Below are 20,107 nucleotides of genomic sequence, written 5' to 3'. Positions count from 1 at the left end.
TCACAGTAGTTCTGGGTCCCTGGACGGCAGGTGTTAGAGAGAGTGGAGAGTCCGGGAGGCGAAGCTCCTAGGTCTGGAAGGTGGTCTGTTTCCTCAGCGGGGTCTGAGCAGAGGCCTCGATCCCCTCAACCCTTGATCCTGACCATTTACACAGTATGGAGCATTTCCAGCTATCAGAAGCTTCAGTCTTCCAGTCCGTCCAATGGGAAATGTGGTTTCGAGGAGCTCCTACAGGTTCTTATAGTAACACATCGGGACCCCTGGAGACCACTCGGCTCTGAGCCTCCTTTCCTTCGCGGCAGTCTTGCTGGGCTCTGTTCGCCTGCTCCTGTCGAGATGATGAAACCCCCTGGATAGAAGGGCCCTAGAGTTCTGCCCTCGAGGCTTTTAGTATCAGCAATGTCTCCCACCTGTAGCTCCTCACTCGTCAGCCATCTCCAGCTCTCGCGTCCCCGGGCTGCGGCTCCCGGCGCCTGAGGTCTGTCTCCTCGCAATCCCGCAGGGGGCGCCCCAGTCCGGGCGCACCGCCCTCGGGGAGGCGGGAGGGGAGCCCAGGGCGGGCGAGGGCGAGGGCTAGGGCGAGGGCGGGGGGGGCGGGGGGGGTGTCCCGGCTATAAAGCGTGGCCGCCTCCCGCGGCGCCCGGGAAGGCTGGGACCCTGGGCGGTCGGACAGACGGGCGCCGGTCGGAACTCAGGCCGTGCCGGCTGAGAGATCCGAAGCGCTTGGTTCCCCCCCGGGCCGGAGCGGGGGCGGGTGGGGGCGCAGGCCCGGGGGATGCTGGGCTCGGTGAAGATGGAGGCCCATGACCTGGCCGAGTGGAGCTACTACCCGGAGGCGGGCGAGGTGTGTCCTCGGGGATGGCGGAGCGGGAAGTGGGGTGGGGGGGGGGCAGGAATCAGGGTGCGGGCCTAAATGGGGGCAAGGACCGGGGTGTGGACTCAAGTGGGGGCTCCAAATAGAATTGGGGAGCGGAGGAACTAGAGACACGGTGACCAGGTGTAGGAGTCAGGGACGGGGGACAATGCATGGGAGCGCGGTTTAGGCAGGCTAGCCAGAGTGAGGGCTTAAACGGGAGTCAGGAAGATTTAGGCAAGGGTCAAGTCATAGCTTAAATGTGAGGGCTGAGTGTCAGGGACCCAAAGTACAAGGAATTAAAATTAACAGACCAAAGATAAGACTCAGAACTCCGGGATACGGACAGAGCTGGGGGATTAGGAAATGGGGTTCAAAACTGGGGAAAATATAAGGGACTAAGAGATGGGAGAGGGAGGTCACCATTGAGGGAAATCTGAGCTGGGAGCTCATGACTAGAAATTAGTGTTAAAGATGGGGGTCTGGGGTAGAAATAAGAATTGGGGTTCCGGGATAAGGATTGGGGCTGCGACTACGTCAAAGTCAGAAATGGGGGCTGGTGCTCGGGTATAAGAGATGAAGGTGATCAGAGATGAAGCTTGGTCTGGGGAGTGTGAAATAACAGGTGATTTAAGAGTTGGGACTCGGATAGATAGGGGTCAGAGTCGGGATCCTGAGATCAGGGCATGTCGGCAACAGCATTGGCAGTGGAGGGGTCGGTTTCCACCCCAGCCCCCCATCCCTACTAATGACCCTCACCCCTCCCAGCTGAACTTCAGTGGTTTAATTGTTATCAGAGACCCTCAGCAGGGATTCTCCTTGTTGGAGTCTGGAGGGTTTCAGATTTCGCACCCCCCCATCCCCGCCCCCACTCCACCTTCCAGCAATCTCCACTAATTGCTAATGTCCTCACCAGTCCCATCTCGGACAAGATTTCCCTGGAGTAGGGGGCAGGGATGTATCTTAATTCGCTCACCCTAGCCGCCGGGAAGTCCCTCCCCAGGTCTAACTCCCATTCCTCTTGCTGCAAGGACTCCTTCTCCTGAGCGTGCTCTCTCCCTAGTCAACATTGTGAAGTGGAGGGGTCCTAGTCAGAGGGTTATGGGGGTCTGGATACCTGGGTTTCTGATGGAAGGGGACTGTGGGCTTGAGGTGGGGTATGGGACTGGAATGGTTGAGTTCTCCAAAGAGACCAAGGTCTGGGGTTTACAGGGGCCCCAGAGTGCCTGAGTCCTGGGTCTGGGGTTTGAAGCTGTAGGGTGAGACTCCTGGATACCCAGGCCTACGGGGCTTGGCAAGGTGCCCAGGAGGGGCCAGTCCTGGGGCTGTGGAGGTGTGAGGTGCACGTGGGGTGGTGCAGGGAAGGGATTGGGAGTGTTGAGAGGTGGAGCCTGGGCAGCTGGAGATGTCAGTTATATGGTGGGGAAGGCAGAGACCAGGTTGGAGGTGGAGACTCCCAGGTATTGGGGGATCCTGGCTGAACCCCCCACATAGTTCAGAGTCTGGGGACCTGATTTAAGGGTACCAACTACAAATCAGTGTTTTGGAGGCATATCTTAAGAAGTAAATTGCGGGGGTCTAGGCTGAAGGAGTCATTATTCGGGGCAAAACCTGACGTTTAGTAGGGGACAATTTGTGTGGAAATTGTCTCTGAAATTGAGGGACAGTCTAGAGATAGCATTCGGGGGCATATTTTGGAAGAGTTGACATACGGGGGGCTGGAAGTGGACATGCTGTCTGAGGGTCTCCTCAGCTTTCCCATCAACTGAACGACCTCCTCCCCCTGGGTCAGAACAATGTGGGGAGAAACATCTGCACTCACTCAGCAGCTGAGAACTGAAGGGGCCCCCAAACTACTTCTTGCCCACCACCCCCTCCTGCTGGGGTGATGTTGACCTCCCCAGGCTGGCTCCCTGTCTGGAAGGAAACTGGAAAGTTATTGCATCGCCACTGGCCTCTGGTTCTCACAGATCAGCTGGTCCAACTGCCCCCCAATTTTAGAGGTGGAAAACCTAAAGCCTCTTGGTGTGTGGGGGGAGCCGCTTGAGGTCCTAGGCTGGGACCAGAGTTAGAAAGTAGCTTGTAGCTTCACACTGCCTCCTTCTTCTCCCTGTCACACCCTCCTCCAGAGACAATAAGGAAATGAAAGGGGAGAAATTCCAGCCTCCTGGGGTGGGCGTGCAGGTCCCCTGAGGGCTTCCCCCCAATCTCAGCCCCGCCCTCGCTGGGGAGATCCGGTTCAGACCCGGACACTGGGGGTTCATCCCAGCCCCAGGCATGTGAAAGCCTAGGGTGGATTAGGGCAGCTGGAGTGCTTGAGGTCAGACCTCAAGGAGGACTTCCGGGTGGATGGGGAGCCAGAAGAGGAGGGCTCTGGGGTCCCAGTCTGTCTTCCTCTGTGATACAGGAGAGTCTGACGGAGTTGGAGAAATGTAGGGGGTTGTAGAGGGATTTAGGACCTCTCTGTGGATCCCCCTGAGTCCATCGCCTTCTCCCCTCTCTCTGAAGGACCCTCTTCCCTTACTCTTAGGGAGGGGCGAGAACCAGCCAACCCGGGGCGGGGTGGGGGGAGACCAGTGCGTGGGGGAGGGGAGTAGCTGTGGCTCCAATTTCAATGTGAGACTTCTGGGGAGATGGTGGTGCTGAAGCAAGGGGCAGAGAGATGCAAAGACATGCTGAAGGGGAAAGAAAGAACAGGGTGGGAGAGGAGTGGGGTAGAGAGAGACAGAGAGAGAGAGTGCCAAGGCAGGGAGAAAGAGATGTGAGAGATGGGGGGGGGGGGGACAGAGGGAGAGAGAGATGGGGTATGGGAGAGTCACAAGGAAAGAAAGGCGGGGGGTGGGGGGGGAGATGAGGGAGAGAAAGACGAGGACAGAGAGAGACAGGGAGAGATAAAGGGAGAGAGCGTGGGGAGGGGAGAGAGACAGACGTGGGGAGGGGGTGAGGGAAGGAGTATAGAGGTACTGAGACAGGGAAGGAGATGGACAGATACACACAGAGCCACAGGGAGATTCAGCGTCATAGGAGAAAAGAACTACCTGGACAGTCATGTGAAAGAGAGAGGGGAGAGTTTCTCTACTAGAACGCAGACGTGGGTTGGTTACCACCTGCCCCTGACTCCCTGAGTGACCCTGGCATTTCCCTTTTCTCTCTGGACCTTTGGACGTGCAGACACTTAAGTGACAAGGGAATGAGATGGGACACACTGATTCATAGCAGAGGTGGCTCCCACCAGAGCTATAGCACCGCCCCCAGTGCCATGAGACCACCCTCCCTCATGGGGAGGGAGCGGGGCAGACAGGCAGATGGAAGATTGACAGAGAAAGGATGGAAGACAGGGGATGAAAGGGGTAAATGCACACAGAAAGAGAAGTAACCATCCACCATGCTTCCTATTTTCCTTGCTTACCTTGTTCACTTCCTGCTAGACTGACAGCTCCCTGAGGGCAGGCATTTCAGTCTGTCTTGGTCACTGCTTTTATAGCTTGGTCCAGAGCACCGATCTGGAGCCAGACTGCCTGGATTCAGAATCCCCGTTCTTTTCCTTCCTTGTTGTGTGACCCCTGGACAACCTCTCTGATCCTCAGCTTGCTCAGCTGTAAAATGGGTGTCATGATAGTGCCTCCCCCATAGTGTGGTTGTAAAGATGAAAGCGGACCTTTGCTGTGAAGTGCCTGGAGCAGTGCCGCCACAGAGGAGGCCAAGAAATATTGAATAACTGAGAGATTATATAGTTACTTACAAGGACATAGCAATGTCTACTGTATTTCACTGAGCTAAGAGGCACATTTTCCCCCCATTTGAACATATCTGAAAATGGAATGGGTTTTACAGTCAATGGTGTCTAGGGATTATAATTGACAGTGTTTTTTTCCATCCTTATTGATACTTAAAATAATACTGCAGCTTACGAAGTGATGTCTTAGATTTGATGATATATAATAGATGACATATATTACGTAGAAATATGTGAGTTCTGATTTTCAAATGCTTTTGACCTATAAAAACTGTAATTGTATAACCTAAAAGATGATGGCTAGATGGACAAGAGTACACATATAGGGACTTCCCTGGCAGTCCAGTGGTTAAGACTTCGCCTTCCAATGCAGGGGGTGCAGGTTTGATCCCTGGTGGGGGAGCTGAGATCCCACGTGCCTCGCAACCAAAAAACCAAAACATAAAACAGAAACAATATTGTAAGAAATTCAATAAAGACTTTAAAAATGGTCCACATCAAAAAAAAAAGTACACATATAGGTTCCATTATTAGATAAATCAGCAGTTCTTGATTTTTTTTTTTTTTGTCTCAGGACCTCTTTACACTCTTAAAGTTATTATTTTGCCTGCGTTGGGTCTTCCTTGCTGCGCGCGGGCTTTCTCTAGTTGCGGCGAGCGGGGGCTACTCTTCGTTGCGGCGCGTGGGCTTCTCATTGCGGTGGCTTCTTTTGTTGCAGAGCACGGGCTTCAGTAGTTGCGCACGGGCTTCAGTAGTTGCGGCGCATGGGCTCAGTAGTTGTGGCTCGCGGCCTCTAGAGCGCAGGCTCAGTAGTTGTGGCACATGAGCTTAGCTGCTCTGTGGACCGTGGGATCTTCCCAGACCAGGGCTCGAACCCGTGTCCCCTGCATTGGCAGGCAGATTCTTAACCACTGCACCACCAGGGAAGTCCACACTCTTAAAATTATTGAGGACCCCAAATAGTTTTTATTGATTGGGGTTATAGTGATTGTTAACAGCATTCAAAATTAAAACTGAGGCGTTTTAAAAATAGGCATTAATTCATTTTAAAATAGCAACAATGTGTTAGTATAAGCAATATATTTTTATTAAAATAACCATTTCAAAACATTTAGTGAGAGGAGTGGCACAGTTACATTTTTGCAGATCTCTTTAGTGTCTGGTTCAGTAGAAGACAGCTGCATTTTCCTAGCTGCTTCTACATTTGGTCTATTGCAATATCACCTGTCATGTGGCCTCTAGAAAACTCTACGCTCATGAGGGAAAGAGAGTGAAAAAGGCTAGTCATATCTTATAACTTTCATTATATGAAAATAGTTTTGACCTCATGGATACCCTAAAAAAGTCTTGGAGACTCCCCAGGGTGTCCTGGATCACACTTTGAGAACCACTTAAAGCGTGAGCTTCAGTATATGGGAGCGTGGGGGGATGGGGTCAGGGAGGGAGGTGCATGAGGAGGGGGGAAAGGGAGAGACTTCAACAGACAGCTGTTTACAGAGGAGGCAAGACAGACAGACAGATGGACACACAATGGGTCCAGTGACCCTTTGCTTACCAACAGAGTAGAGACTCACCACTCGCCGTTTCTCTTTCTTTCCCGATAGGTCTACTCTCCGGTGACCCCAGTACCCACCATGGCCCCCCTCAACTCCTACATGACCCTGAACCCTCTGAGCTCTTCCTACCCGCCGGGGGGGCTCCCTGCCTCCCCACTGCCCACTGGACCCCTGGCGCCCCCAGCGCCCACAGCACCCCTGGGGCCCACCTTCCCAGGCCTGGGTGCCAGCGGTGGTGGCGGCAGCAGCTCAGGGTATGGGGGCCCGGGACCGGGGCTGGTGCATGGGAAGGAGATGCCGAAAGGGTACCGGCGGCCCTTGGCACATGCCAAGCCGCCATATTCCTACATCTCGCTCATCACCATGGCCATCCAGCAGGCGCCGGGCAAGATGCTGACCCTGAGCGAGATCTACCAGTGGATCATGGACCTCTTCCCCTACTACCGGGAGAACCAGCAGCGCTGGCAGAACTCCATCCGCCACTCGCTCTCTTTCAACGACTGCTTCGTCAAGGTGGCGCGCTCTCCAGACAAGCCGGGCAAGGGTTCCTACTGGGCCCTGCACCCCAGCTCAGGTAACATGTTTGAGAATGGCTGCTACCTGCGCCGCCAGAAGCGCTTCAAGCTGGAGGAGAAGGTGAAGAAAGGGGGCGGCGGGACCTCCGCCTCCAGGAACAGTGCGGGGTCAGCCTCGTCGACCACCACCCCCGCTGCCACAGTCGCCTCTCCGCCGCAGGCCCAGCCTCCAGCCCCCGAACCTGAGGCCCAGGGTGGGGAAGATGTGGGGACTCTGGACTGTGGCTCACCACCTTCCTCCACACCCTACTTCACTGGCCTGGAGCTCCCGGGGGAGCTGAAGCTGGATGCACCCTACAACTTCAACCACCCTTTCTCCATCAACAACCTGATGTCGGAACAGACACCACCAGCACCTCCCAAACTGGACGTGGGATTTGGGGGCTACGGGGCGGAGGGTGGGGAGCCTGGGATCTACTACCAGGGCCTCTATTCCCGCTCTCTGCTTAACGCGTCCTAGCGGGGGGTGGGGGCGTGGTGGGTGGGGTATGGCGGTAGCTCACACCGTCAGGCTCTCGGGGCCTCATCCTCCTGGGGACACCTTGCTTGTCCTGTCAGTTCACATCCTGGCCGGTCTGCTACTCACTGCGGTGACTGCCATCTCTGTGGGCATTGTGTTGATCCACTGGCTACTGTGATGACTGCCATTGACATCTTGGTGGGCCCGTTGAGTACTGTGAAGACTGCCATGTTGATTGATGTTATTGGTTGATCTATTGGGTGCCCTGATGGCCACCATCTGGGATGACATCTTGGTTGGCCCCTTGGGCGCCGTGATGCACGTCCCCTTGGCTGAGCCTTTGGACGTGATGGTGACGCTGGCCCACTGGGTGCTGTGATCGCCACCATCTTGACTGGCTGACATAACCAGTGTACCACTGTGCATCATGGTGGCCACCAACAGCCCCTGTGCTGGCCATGTCACCACTGTCTCTGGTGTGAGTTGAGTGAGGGACGGCGATGAGGATACTCCTCGGTTTTTTCCTGGAGCCCATCCCCCGCTCCGGTCCAGGAGAAACCAGAAAGGACTGGTTAGGGTGTGGGGAATTTCTACTGAAGTCTGGTTCTTGCCTGGGAAGCGGGATACTGGCTGTGTATGACCATTAAAGGCACCATTTCTGCCTCTCATTGCATGTCTCTTTTCCTTGGCGAGTGGGCCCTGTGAGGCTTGAACACCTGAATTGCTGTCCCCTGTCCCCCTCTCCTTCCTGCCCCCAAGAGCTGGCTGCCTCTGGGGGAAGGGCTGGGGGAGGCATCGACCTGACCTTTGGCTCTTTGCTGTCCCTGACCCCAAGGACAGTTTGCTCACAGATAGCAGCCCCTGCAGCAGTGGGGCCAGGGCAGCAGGCGGAGGTGGCTCTGCAGTGACCAAGGCCATCTCCCTACCCCCACTCTCCAGACACATGCCTCTAGCGCCAGGGTTCAGGGAGCCCAGGGGCTGCTCGATTTTTGGTTAAGCTAGGGAGGAGGAGAAGGGACGAACAGGGTGCTAATTGAAGGAGACAGGGTGTGTGTTAGTTTATCTGTTTGCATGTGTGCGCGTGCGTGCGCCTGTGCCTCTGTGGGTCCTAGGATATCACTTCGGCCATTGAGGTCCCTGTGGTCTGCTGCAGGGTGTTCTCTATTGTTTGTATCCCTCAACTGTGTGAGTTTGTATGTCTGTTCCTCCCCTGGGTATGTGCTTACTGTCGGTGTCTCGGGATATCAGACTCGTGTGCGTGTTTCCTTTATTGTTTTGTGTGTGTGGTTCTCTTATACACCTATCCCTGGGACCCTCTGGGTCTCACTCTGTTGGATGTGTGTCTCTGTATGTCCGTTTGTCTACATACCTGCTGCCTTAAGGAGTCTACGTGTGACTACATCGGCGTTGTGGGTCATTTTGTGTTTCATGTGTATGTCTGGGAATCAGCATGTGTCTGTATTTTTTTTTAAGAAGTATGTCTGTGTTTGTGTATTATGCCTGTCTTTGCTGTGTGCCTGTGACTGCTGTGGCTGTGTGTGTGCGTGTGTTGACTGGCCCTGGTGTGTCTGTCTCTTTCAAGTGCAGGTGTGTGGGAAAGGAGCTGGGTCCTCCTTCGGGTGCTGGGGGCTTCTGGGAGCCTCTGGGTTTGGGGTCTGGGTGTTTCTATTCCTCCAGGTCTCTGCCTGGGCTCTGAGTCTGATATCTGTGGCACAACTGTGTTCCTCACGCCCGTCATTTCACAGAGTGGAAACAGACCCAGAATGGGAAGGGACTGGGCCAAGGTCATTCCGCCAGGCTGAAGCAGGTGTGTTTTCCTTAGTTTGCGTTTGTCTTACTTGGTTGTTGGCTCTCTAGCCACTCATTCATTTAGTCAGTCAGTCATTCAAAGACCAAAGGCTGTCTCTTTATGCGCGCGCGCATGTGTGTGTGTGTGAGAGAGAGAGACAGACAGACAGACAGAGACAGAGAGAGGGAGCGGGGGAGGGGGAGAGATGTTTCTCCCAGTCCCTGTGTGTCCATCTTTCTGTGTTTCTTAGTGTCATCTATGCCCCTACCTCTCTCTCTGTGCCTTTATCTCTGTCCCTTGGTTTATGGGAAAATGCTCGCTCATTCTCTGTGCCTCTGTCTCTCATATTCTCTGCCTTGCTCTCTCTCTTCATCCTCTCCGTTGCTTCGACTCCGTCCTCCCTCTCTCTGGGCCTCTGGATCGCTCCCTCCTTCCCTTGGGGGCTCTGGGTCTTCCTCTCTTGGGGTCCGCCTCCCCCCACTCCTTTGGCTCTCTGGCCTCTCTCCTCCTCCTCTGGTCTCTCTCTCCCAGCTCCCTGAGTTTCCGCCTCTACCTGCCACCTCGCAGGCCAGGCCCTCTATTTCTGTCACCGTGCCCGCCCTGCCGGCTGCGTGTCACCCCCTCCCCCGCCCCCTGCCGTGCTGGCTCCCAGTCAGCCGTCCCACCAGCCTCGCTGTCCTGGGCAGGCTGGGGAATTCCTCCTGGTTCCTGGAAAAAACAACTGGTGTCGAGAGAAAGGCCCTCAGTCTCCCTGGGTGCCCACCCCCCTCCCTCGGGCCTGGGGGTCTCTCCCAGAGTCAGGCCGGCCCGAGGCAGGAAGCCCTGCGGTTTCTGGCTTCTCCCAGGCGGCCTCCGGATCTGGCCCCCGCCCCCCGGCCAACAGCCCAAATATTATTCCGCAGGAGGAGTCGGTGGCAGCGGGAGGAGGCCCAGGCTGAAAGAGGCTTTCAGGGCAGCCAGGCCTGGGGCTTCCTGTCCCCAGGCTCAGGCCTCAGGCCGCCCCAGTGGGGACCTCAGGTGGCCGGAGGGGCGGGTGTTGTTGTAGGGTCCTGGGGGGGAGGGTGGGGCCATCCGTCAGGGTGTCTGGTGGCCACCGGCTCGGCTGGCGTGGGCAGGTGTGACCCCTACCCCAGGGACAGCCGGCTGGTGGCCAGCAATGGAAAAGTACCGGTCAGACGTGGGACGCATGGACAGACATGAGGACGCTAGGGATCAGGGATGGAGGGATAGCCATGGGGACACAGAGAAGCCTGGGCTGGGACAGATGGACCTGGGAACGGCTTGTGGGCTTTAGCTGACATAGTCCAAGGGAGGGGCCGTGAGTGGGGAAACAGAGGCCAAGGCAGGGTCCCCCCTGTGGGCATAAGACATGAGATGATGATGATGAAAATAATAATAATAATTAATAATAATAATAATAATAACAACAGCTACGAGGGCTTACCATGTGTCTGGCATTATGTAAGCACCTTACAGAATCGATAGACCCAATCCTTCCCACCACCCATTTTATTACTGGGGAAAGTGAGGCATGAAGAAATGAAGTGACTTGCCCAAGGTCACACAGGTAGTGAGTGGGGAGCTAGGACTTGAACCCAGGCCCAGAGCCAGTGCCCTTAACCAGGACGCTATTCTAGAGCATAGGAGGGGCAACAGCTGCACAGAAGGGCCCTGGGGTCCCAAGCCCTCCCTCACGGTCACTGCCACTCACACCCTGCTCCTGGAGGCCGAGGGGGCACCCCAGAAGCCAGCAGCCAGGGAGGTTTATGAGTCTGTGTCAATGTCAAGGTGTTTGCAGGCTTCTGTGTTACTCCATGATTTGTCTGATCAGTGTGTGAGTGTGTGTTGTGTGTGCCTGTACGTCTCTGTGTCAGTGTCTTCTCACTGGGTTTCTGTAGGTGTTGCAGTGCTGTGTCACTGGGTATGCATGTATGTCACTGTTCTATCATTGTCTTCTCTGTGTCTGTCACTGTGTCCTCTGTCCTTGTGTTTTGTTGCTGTGTCTCTAAGCCTAACACTATGTTTGCCCATCATTGTGTCCTGGTCTCTGTCACTGTGTCTATTACAGTGTGTCTCTGTCACTGGCTTCTGTGGGCCTGTTTATGTCTCAGACACTCTGGGTCTGCCTATATCTGTCCCTGTGTGTCACCGTGTCTGTCCCCCTATGTGTCACCATCTACCCAGGTGTCACCGTGTGTGTTACTCACCACCCAGGCCACAGGTGGGCGTGTCGGGCCCACTGGTGCCCAGAGCTGGGGCCCAGCCCATCCCACCCTCACTCTGCCATGGGCCAGGCTGAGCGCCTGTTTGCAATGACTGCCCCAGGTAAACACCAAGATCCGGAACCCAAGGGCCACCTCCCTCACCTCCACTCCCTGCTCCTTAGCCTGCCCTGGACTGGGCTGGACCAGAGCTGCACAGGCGGTGCCCCTAAACTGGAGACGTGCCCTGACCCTCCCCCTCCACGGTCACCAGCCTTCCCAAGCCCCCAGCCTTGGCCCTGCCTGCCTGCCGGCGTCTCTCTCTCTCTCTCCCTCTCTCTCTGTCCCTCTCTGGACGTCTGCTGGCCTCTCTGCTTCTTTCTGTCCCTACTTCCTCTCAACTGGGTTTCTCTGTGTCTCTGCCTTTCTCGGGAATGATCCGTGTCTTCCTTCTGTCACTGCCCCTCTACCTCTGACTTTTTCTGTCTTTTCTCAGTGAAGTTTGATTTCTCTGCTTTCCTGATCTGTCTCCATTTGAGCCAGTCTTGGTTTCTAACACTGCGTCGCAGTCGGCCAGTCTCTTTCTGTTTGTCTCTCGCACTTTGTAAGTTTCTCTCTCGCCCTTCTATCCCTGTGCCCCTCTCAGCTCGAGCCTCTCAGTCTTGGTCACTATCTCTGTGGGTCTCTGAGCCCCCAAGCCCCACAGGAGCAGACCTCTCCCATATCAGGGTCCTTAGGGAAGTGTGTGGCCCCCAGCCTCCCACCCCAGCCCACTGGTGTGTGTGTGTGTGTGTGTGTGTGTGTGTGTGTGTGTGTATATATATATATATATATTTAAAGGTATATGTACATATTATTTATATCTGTACCCGGGGGCAGGAGGGGCAGACACTGGGGCCTTTGTGTAGCTGCTGCCTGCTGCCTGCCTGCCCGCCACTCCTCTCCCTTCGTCCCTGCCACCCGCCCGCCCGCCTCTACTCCCCCCTCACAGAAAGGTTCCTGTGAGGCCTGCCAGCTTCCTCTGCCTGAGGTGTGAGTGGGCACGCCACAGGGCAAGGCGGGCAGGGGGGCCTGGGGAATTTTTCCAGCTCCAGGGAAGGTTTCCGGGTGGGGAGGGTTCTGGAAGGAACAGGACTTCTCAGCTGGGCTGCTGTCTGTCTGTCTGTGTCTGCTGTCCCTGGGCGTCCCCCGGGTCCTTACCTGGCTTCTCCCTGGGAGTCTGTCCATCCATCTAATGTCGTTCTGACTCTTTCTCTGTCAATTTGGGTCTTATTCACTCGTGCGCACACTGTCATTGGGCATCTGTACTAAGGCCCTCTGTTGAGCCCTGGACACAGAGATGAACGGGATGCTGTCTATCCTAGCTGATTCCTTGCTTTTTCTGTCTCATTTGCTTCATCCCTTCCCTCAGTGCTTGAAACCCTCTACTTGTTCCCATTAAAACTAAATCCAAAGTCCTTACCATGGCAGACAGGGGCCCCAACACTCCCTACCCTACTATCCCTCTGACCTCAATCTTATGACTCTCTCTCATGCCATAGCTGCACTGGTCACCTTGCTTCTGGAATGAACCAAGCTGGCTCCCACCTCAGGGCCTTTGCATGTGCTGCTATTCCCCTAGATTGCCCGTGGCTCGCTCACTCACCTCCCTTAGTTTTTAGTTTCATCTCAGTTTTACCTCCCTCTTTTTTTTTTTTTTTTTTTTCGGGCCACGTGGCTCATGGGATCTTAGTTCCCTGACCAGGGATTGAACCCACGCCCCCGGCAGTGAGAGCATGGAGTGCTGACCTCTGGACCGCCAGGGAATTCCCCCTACCTCCCTCTTTAAAATACCAATCTCCACCATTCTCTATCTCCTTTCCCTGGTTTATTTTTCTTAGGATTTACCGCCATGGCTGTCACATCTTATGGGTCTGTATCTCCCACCTGAATGTCAGCTCCATGAGAACAGGGGCTGCATTCTGTCCCCTGCTGTATCCACAGCACCTACTGCAGGGCTTGTCACACAGTGGATGATGAATAAACATTTGTTGAAAGAAAGGAGTCCATTAATTTATCCATCCTTTAAACTTGCCAGTGCGGGGCAATGCTGGGGACACAGTGGTGACTGCGACAGCTTTGGCCCTGCCCTTATGGGGCTCACGGTCCAGTCCCCAGACAATCATGATTTCGAATGCTCAGGGCTGGGATAGGGGAGTGGGAGCCCAGAAATGGCACCTGACACAGACTGAGGGTCAAGGAGGGCTTCCTGGAGGAGAGGTCAGCTGAGCTGAGAACTGGAGGGTGAGCAGTGAGCCAGGTCTGGTCATGGGGACCAAGTGACTAAGACAGACCCAGCCCTGCCCTTCTTCACAGAGCTCTGTTCTCCCCCTTGGTCTCATAGAACTTTTGAGTCTGAAGATGTCTTAACTCTCTAGTTCAAACCTGTACCTTTTCCTGATTTCACAGCCTCCCTCCTTCCCTCCCTCTCTCCGCATCTCAGTCGCTCTTCTCTCTCCTTCTGTCTCTATTGTTGGCATTTCCTCAGTGTATCTCAGCCTCTCTTAACCCATCTGGATATTTCTCTAATTTTCTTTTCTGAATGTTTGTCTCTCTCTGTTTCTACCTCATCTCCCTCATCTCTGAGCGAGCTCCTTTTCTCTCTCTGGGTCTCTGTCTTCTCTCTCTCAGTGAGCTGGTCTCTTTGCATCTCCCTCCCCACCTCTGTCGTCTCCATCTTTCCCTGGGTCTCTCTCTGTGTCTCTGTCTCTCCTTTCATGAAGCCTCTTCACCTACTCACTGATCCCCCAGATCAATCCAGAACCCCTCCACTCTGGCCCCAGCCTGGCACTGAATGAAGAGGGGCTGATCCAGGCCCCTACACCCACACAGTTCAGGCCGCCTGCTCTGTTAATAGTTAACCCAACCTCTATCTAGAATACACACCAGCCAGGCTGGGGGTGACTCCCCTGGCCCCTACCCACCCACCAGCTGTTCTTAAAGGACCAGGTGTCCTCCACAGCTCTTTAGCCCCCACTGGGGCACAGTGCCCCCGTGTCTGGAGGCCTCTAGCTCTGAGGATGGGGGAGGGGGAGCTACCCAGTACTTGGGTCTGCAGAGCTGGGTCAGGGGAGGCCACAAGATTGCCCAGGAGGGGTGCCCAGGCATGGAGCTCCATCCAGCGTCTCCCTTGCTCCTGGCTTATCGCCTGGTATATTTAATCAGGGGTGGTTTTCCCAGCCCTGCCCAGAGCCCAGGCTGGCAGTGCCAGGGGTGACAGAACACCTGAGACCCGGTGGCTGGGGGAAGGGACTTCTCAGTCCAAGAACTGAGGGTCCTCCAGATGTGGAGGACCAAGCCCCAGAGTCCCTAATATATGGGAGTTGGGGCATGGGGGTCTGCGAGATGTGTGGGAGGGACACCTGGGTAACCAAGCTGGGTCAGGACATTAAGGTCTTCCAGATTTAGGTGATATAACATCTGGGTTCCTGAGACCTGGGGCAACCTAGGGTCTCACAGCCATGTGACAGGGCTGTGCGGTGGCAGGACACACTGTCATTCCCCATCTCTCTGTCCATCCGCTGGCCTTTGCGCCCGGCTTTGCCCCCTCCACGAAATCTCCACCTCAGGGTCGCGGGGGAGGCCGCTGGGGTGGGGGCTGGCTCTTGGGGCCTCCCCCTCCCCTTAACCCCTGCTTTGCCGCAGCCCGCTCAGGCCCCGCCCCCTGACGCCAGCGAGCAGGAAGTCCTGGTTAATAATCAGCCCGCCGGGACAGGTGCGGGACAAGGCCGCGCACATCAGAGGCGACCGCGGGGGGAGCGCCTTTTACCCGGCCAGTCACGGTGTCTTAGGGCGGCCGCCGTTGAGGCTGGTCTCCAGAGATGGGCGCGCAGTTCAGGGCACCACCAGAGGCGAGAAGCAGTCACCTTGTTTCCAGGGAACCTGTTAGTGTACCTCATGAGGTAAATTTCCTCTTTCCTCAGGCAGTCCCTCTAGCAATCTGGCCTAATTCTCTCCCTGCCTAGCAAGAACTCGCGGCCCGTCCCTTCTGGGAAGCCTCCGGATGCCGCTTGACCCTCCCCCTCGGTGGCACTGAGTCCTCCACCTTCGGGGGAGATACAGGGGATGGGCCAGAAGGGAAGGCTAATTCCCGAGCTTGGCTGTGGCTCCCTCGCAAGAGCCATCCCCTCTCCGAGCCTTAGTTCTGTCATCTGGAAAACGGACTGATGGCTAGAACGCTTGACTAGTTGGCCAGCATTTATAAAAACAGCCGTGGGGCCCACCTGAGTGAAGGGCGCCACCTGGAGGCTACAAGGCAACGTCCTCTCCCCTGCAGGATCAGTTCGGTCCCAAAGGGGGCGCAGCATCTCACGCAACTAAGGGACCAAGAAGGAAAAAACCCATCTTTCGGTTTATTGAAGGAGGGAGAGGGAGTAGGGGAGGGGGGCAATAAAATGCTTTTGCTTCGTTTATAAAGAGCGAGATTTCAGGAGGCCCCTTCTCAAGGAGGGGCGGGGACACCTCTCCTCCAACTACAAGCAGCAGCAAAGCCAAGCCAAGGAGGGGAGAGGGAAACCGGAGGGGTCAAGGGACCCCAAACACCCCCTCGGACAGAAGCCACAAGTTTTCTCCCCCCACCCTCAATGCATCTACCCCAGGGGACCCATCTGGGATAAGGAGGGGAGCCATCTGGGATAAGGAAGGGGGTATGTACACAGGCGGGGGAGGCACTGGGCCGGGTGGGAATAATTTATCCGCAGCAGCGGTGGGTGGCAAGGGGGGGGGGGGGCGGATGGGCAGTAGACTGGTGGCAGTGGTGGCCTAGGGGTCCCGTTCTTTCTTAACCTTGATGTCTCCAGCAAGGATGGTGGCGATCTCGCCTTGCATGAAGGCCCAGGGGACAGAGGAGCCCACTAGCGGGCACTTGTCTCCACTGGGGCAGTACACCTCCCCAGCAGGACCCTGCGCCTTGATGAACTCCCGTGAGCAGGGAAAGCAAAACTTGTGTCCGGGCACTGAGGGGCACTGGACGAAGTGGGTGTCTTCCAGCCGCTCCCGGCATAGGGTACAGCACAGGGGGGCCCCAGGGGTCGCCCCGGTGCCGCTACCACCCCCGCTAACAGCTTCCGCCCCTGCTGTGGGGCTAACTTCTGCCTCACCGTTTCGGGCCACTAGACGATGCTGGGCTGGAGGCTGGGCCGCGGAGGAGGCTGCGGGGCTGGCGCCCCCTGCACGCACAGGGCCCCCACCCCCAGCAGGGTCCTTGGGGGAGTGGCCGAGGGCCTCGGCCACGTTCTTCAGGGCGGCGATGGGTGAGGGCACGCCAGGGGTGTCAGCGGAGAACGGGCCCCCGGGTGCCACCCAGTGCCGCTGCTGCTGCTCCTCAGTGGTCATCTTCCCGGATGCCTCGCCCTCGGGCTCAGGGGACGCCTTGCGACGGCGTGGCGTGGGCGCCAGATTCCGGGACGGGGCTCGTGGGGGTGGGCCGCAAAGAGCTGCAGGGGCTGGCTCTGGATACTGCTGGGGCAGGGCCTCGGCGGGAGCTGGCTCGCGGAAGGTGCGGACACCGTCGGTTAGCAGCTCCCCCAGCTGACGCCATTCCCCTGAGCCGTGTCGGCGTTCATATTCGAGGTACTTGAAGCCTGATGAGGCCAGTGCCTTGCCCGGCTCCCGCAGAGCATCATGAAACATCTGGCGAGCCACGGCCAGGACTCCAGCATACACGTTGCCAGAACCACAGGGGTATTCGGTGAAGAGCTTCAGCTCGAACTCGTAGCCTGGCGGGCGGGCAGTAGCATCGAAGGCGAACACCCGTCCCACCAGCCCGTGATCCTTTTTGAAGCGGACATTGAAAGGGGCGCAGGCAGACAGCGCCAGCAGCTGTTCCCGCACGGCTTTGGGGCGCCCATGCCATTCCTCTGCCCGGCCCCTCATGGCCTCGTTCAGTTCTGCCAGACAGTCCGCATTCCTCTGCTGCTTCTCCTTCTCGAAATCGGAGCCGAAGGCTGGACGGGCAGGACTCAAGCCGGGTGCCAGCGTCAGACCTCGGCTTCCCAGGCCAGACACCGCAGCTGCCAGCAGCCCGGGGGGCACCAAGCCGGGCATGGAGCCAAGCAGAGCCCTTCGCGCCCCCTCCGCCACAGCCTCCTCGCGGCCCAGCCCATTGGCCAGGCGAGACCCCAGGGTGTACTCCAGGGCGGGCGAGGGCAAGGGGAGGCGGCCCGACGATGTGGCCCTGTCATAGCGGTCCTGGCCTGAGACAGCGCCGCCTGTCCCCGACGGCTGGGGCTGGGCCTGTGGAGGCGGCAACTGAGGGCCCTGTGCAGCGGCGGCTGCCAGGTCCTTAGTGGCCGGGTGCTTGAGGGCCGGGGGCCCCGGCGAGCGGCCCTCGGGGAGCACGTGGCTTCGCTTGAGCTGCCGGGCGGCATCGATGAGCAGCTCGATGCGATCCGCGCCCTCGAAGTTCACGCAGCCGCGGCACACGGCCTCACTGAAGTCCCACACCATGGCCCACGGCATCTTGGGCAGGTCGCACAGGTAGCACCACTGGCGGCGGGAAGCCTGCACGGACGCCATAGCCCCCGCACGCGCGCCTCCGGGCCCCCGCGTTCCACCCGCCGCCGACGTTCGATCCGCGCCGCCGACGTTCGATTCGTGTCCCCGGGACCGCGCGAGCCACGGTCGGGCCTCTGGCTCGGCCTCCCCGCGGATCCAGGCCCGGCCCCCCTTCCCCGCCCCCTGGGCCCTAAGCCTTTTTCCTCACTCCCGCCTCCTCAAAGGCAGGCACAGGCACGTCGGCGCTCCTGCCGGGTCCGAACTCCGGGCCGCGGCACACAGCTCGGGCCCCGCGATAGGCCGCGGGCGCCGCCGCCTCGGGCTCCCGCCGCTCCCGCCACCGCCGTTGCAACTGCCGCCGCAGCCGCCGCCGCCGCCGCCGCCACCGCCTCCACCTCCTTCTGCCCCAGAGGCCGCTACGCAGGGAAAGTTACATAACGCGCCGGCAAAGCCTTCTGGGAAATGTAGTCCCGCCGGGGCCGTTTCTTAAAGGGGACCGCCGGCTGCCGGGGAGGGTAGGGGTTCACCGCCTCTCCGCTGCGCAACCTTTACCCCTCCTCGCCCGGGGGCAGGGAGTTTGACTGGCTCCAAGCAGCTCGAGCACAAGGGTTGGGGGAGGGGATGTGATACGAATGGTGAGAGCCACCACGGATTCAGAAAGTGTAGGGGGTAGACAGGCTTCCGGGCGGCCAGTTTCTGCTCTGGCTTGCTTTGCAGCTTTAGACAAGTCTTGCCTTCTCTGAGGCTCAGTTCCCCGCCCTTCAAAGGTGGGCCAATGACCGGTTACGAAGGCAGCAGCTCCTGGGGCGGGGCGGAGGGGCCTTAATTGGACGTTTTCGGTGGGGGGGGGGGGCACGGGAAGCTGGCAATTTAGTATTGGGCAGGACTGTCCACTTGGCACTTCGTCTTGCCCAGAATCTTGGATATAAGCCTCTGACTGGGGCCAACAAAAGCCGGAGAAAGGAGAGGACTGACGGTCTCAGCCTCAGTTGCTTTATCTGCTAAAGGGAGTGGTCGAGCGCCCCTCTGTTCCAGCTCTGCGGGCGCGCTCTGGTCTCCAAGGGGTTACACTGTCAGTTTCTCCGCCCCCCCCACCCCAACTCACTACAATTCCCAAAATGCTCTGCGGGGCGAACAAACTGACGCACTTCCGCTGTCTAGGAGGTTGGGGGCGGCCTTCCCGATTCCCGCTGGCTGTCCATACCCACCCCCCGCCTCAATTTCTGGGGGATCTTTCCGAGCACCGGGTGAGAGGGTCCTCACCCTCTAGGGCTGACCAGTTTGGGGGGCGGAAAGGAGGCCAGAGATGGCAACAGTTGGGGGAGCATAGTTTCTGGGGAGAGCGAGAGCCAGACCACCTTTCTCCAACCTTGGGTGCTTACTACCTGATAGGCCCAAGCAGGCTTTGGGGACCCCCATGTTTTTTTCTTCCTGGCGATGGAACACTGCAGGGCAGGCTTGGAGAGGGGTCATGTGGAGGAGAGACAGGTCTCTAGATTCTAACCCACATCAGCCTCTTCCTGTCTCTAGGCCTGGGTCTGTGTTAAGCGCTCAAAAATATTTGAATGACTTGCCAGGGTTGCATTCATTAGTAGTTTTCAAACTAATCAGGGAATGCCTGCTCCCACTGTCCCTCATCCCACTGCAACCATAGCAGGTCTGATTTTATGTGACCCAAATTTCAGTCTCAGCTTCACCATTTTGTTTACCACCTGTATTATTAACATTTTTCTTGAAGTTGACTCCTGTGAATAAAATGCTATTTACTTTCGCCTCATCCTAAGCAGTATTATGTGCATGATCATGGGTTTTATGTACTAGGTACATTTTTACAAAATAAAACTACATACACATATAACTATAGAACCGTTAAAAAGGCCATCCATATATCACCTAAAATTGTCTTTGGGCCATTCTTTAGTAAACACTAGTTGGAGTCAGGAGTTCTGGCCAGAGGCTGGCTTCAGGTGGACTGGATTGGCCCCTGACAAATTTAGGGCAAGTCCCTAAACTGCTCAGGAAAAAATGGAGACCCCCTAAAATCTGCTTTTCATTGGGTACCTTCAGGTTAAAATGCAAACATGCAAATAAGTGCTTAGCATGGCGCCTGGCCCAGAAAAGGCGCACCATAAATGAAAGTTGTTTTTAAGCTCCCATTACTTCGAAGATTCAACCTTTCTCCTGTGTTGGGCAATGCTGAGGACACAGCAGTGACTAAGATAGGCTCAGGCCTTGCCCTGACAAGGCTCATCCTGGTCATGGAGGCACATTCGATTTAAACTTACTCAAATGATTACTTAACTGCCTTTCTTTCATAACTGCTGGGGGAAAGGGGGTGTCAGGAAAGGCCTTCCTGAGGAGGTGATATTTGAGCTGTGACCTGGATGAAGAGAAGGATGAAGA

General features: G+C 56.8%; 2 protein-coding genes across 2 annotated transcripts; one reads left to right on the top strand and one right to left on the bottom strand.

Annotated features, from left to right (window-relative positions):
* The first annotated feature begins 655 nt into the window (after positions 1–655).
* Positions 656–7,846, top strand: FOXA3 (forkhead box A3). Its single transcript, XM_036833681.1, has 2 exons — positions 656–844; positions 6,194–7,846. The coding sequence occupies exons 1-2, from the start codon at positions 776–778 to the stop codon at positions 7,178–7,180; spliced, it is 1,056 nt and encodes a 351-aa protein (XP_036689576.1). The 5' UTR covers positions 656–775; the 3' UTR covers positions 7,181–7,846.
* A 7,701-nt stretch (positions 7,847–15,547) lies between these two features.
* On the bottom strand, positions 15,548–18,104 carry IRF2BP1 (interferon regulatory factor 2 binding protein 1). Its single transcript, XM_036834306.1, has one exon. The coding sequence runs from the start codon at positions 17,723–17,725 to the stop codon at positions 15,971–15,973; it is 1,755 nt and encodes a 584-aa protein (XP_036690201.1). The 5' UTR covers positions 17,726–18,104; the 3' UTR covers positions 15,548–15,970.
* Positions 18,105–20,107: the final 2,003 nt, after the last annotated feature.

Source organism: Balaenoptera musculus, chromosome 19, assembly GCF_009873245.2.
Source record: "Balaenoptera musculus isolate JJ_BM4_2016_0621 chromosome 19, mBalMus1.pri.v3, whole genome shotgun sequence".
Classification (NCBI taxonomy): Eukaryota; Metazoa; Chordata; class Mammalia; order Artiodactyla; family Balaenopteridae; genus Balaenoptera; species Balaenoptera musculus.
The sequence above is the reverse complement of the archived record's forward strand: the minus strand, read 5'-3'. Positions and strand labels throughout refer to the sequence as shown.

Coding starts and splice junctions, on each gene's coding strand:
- FOXA3 (XM_036833681.1), top strand. CDS start 776: ATGCTGGGCTCGGTGAAGATGGAGGCCCATGACCTGGCCGAGTGGAGC. Junction 845..6,193: donor ACTACCCGGAGGCGGGCGAG/GTGTGTCCTCGG, acceptor CTTTCCCGATAG/GTCTACTCTCCGGTGACCCC.
- IRF2BP1 (XM_036834306.1), bottom strand. CDS start 17,725: ATGGCGTCCGTGCAGGCTTCCCGCCGCCAGTGGTGCTACCTGTGCGAC.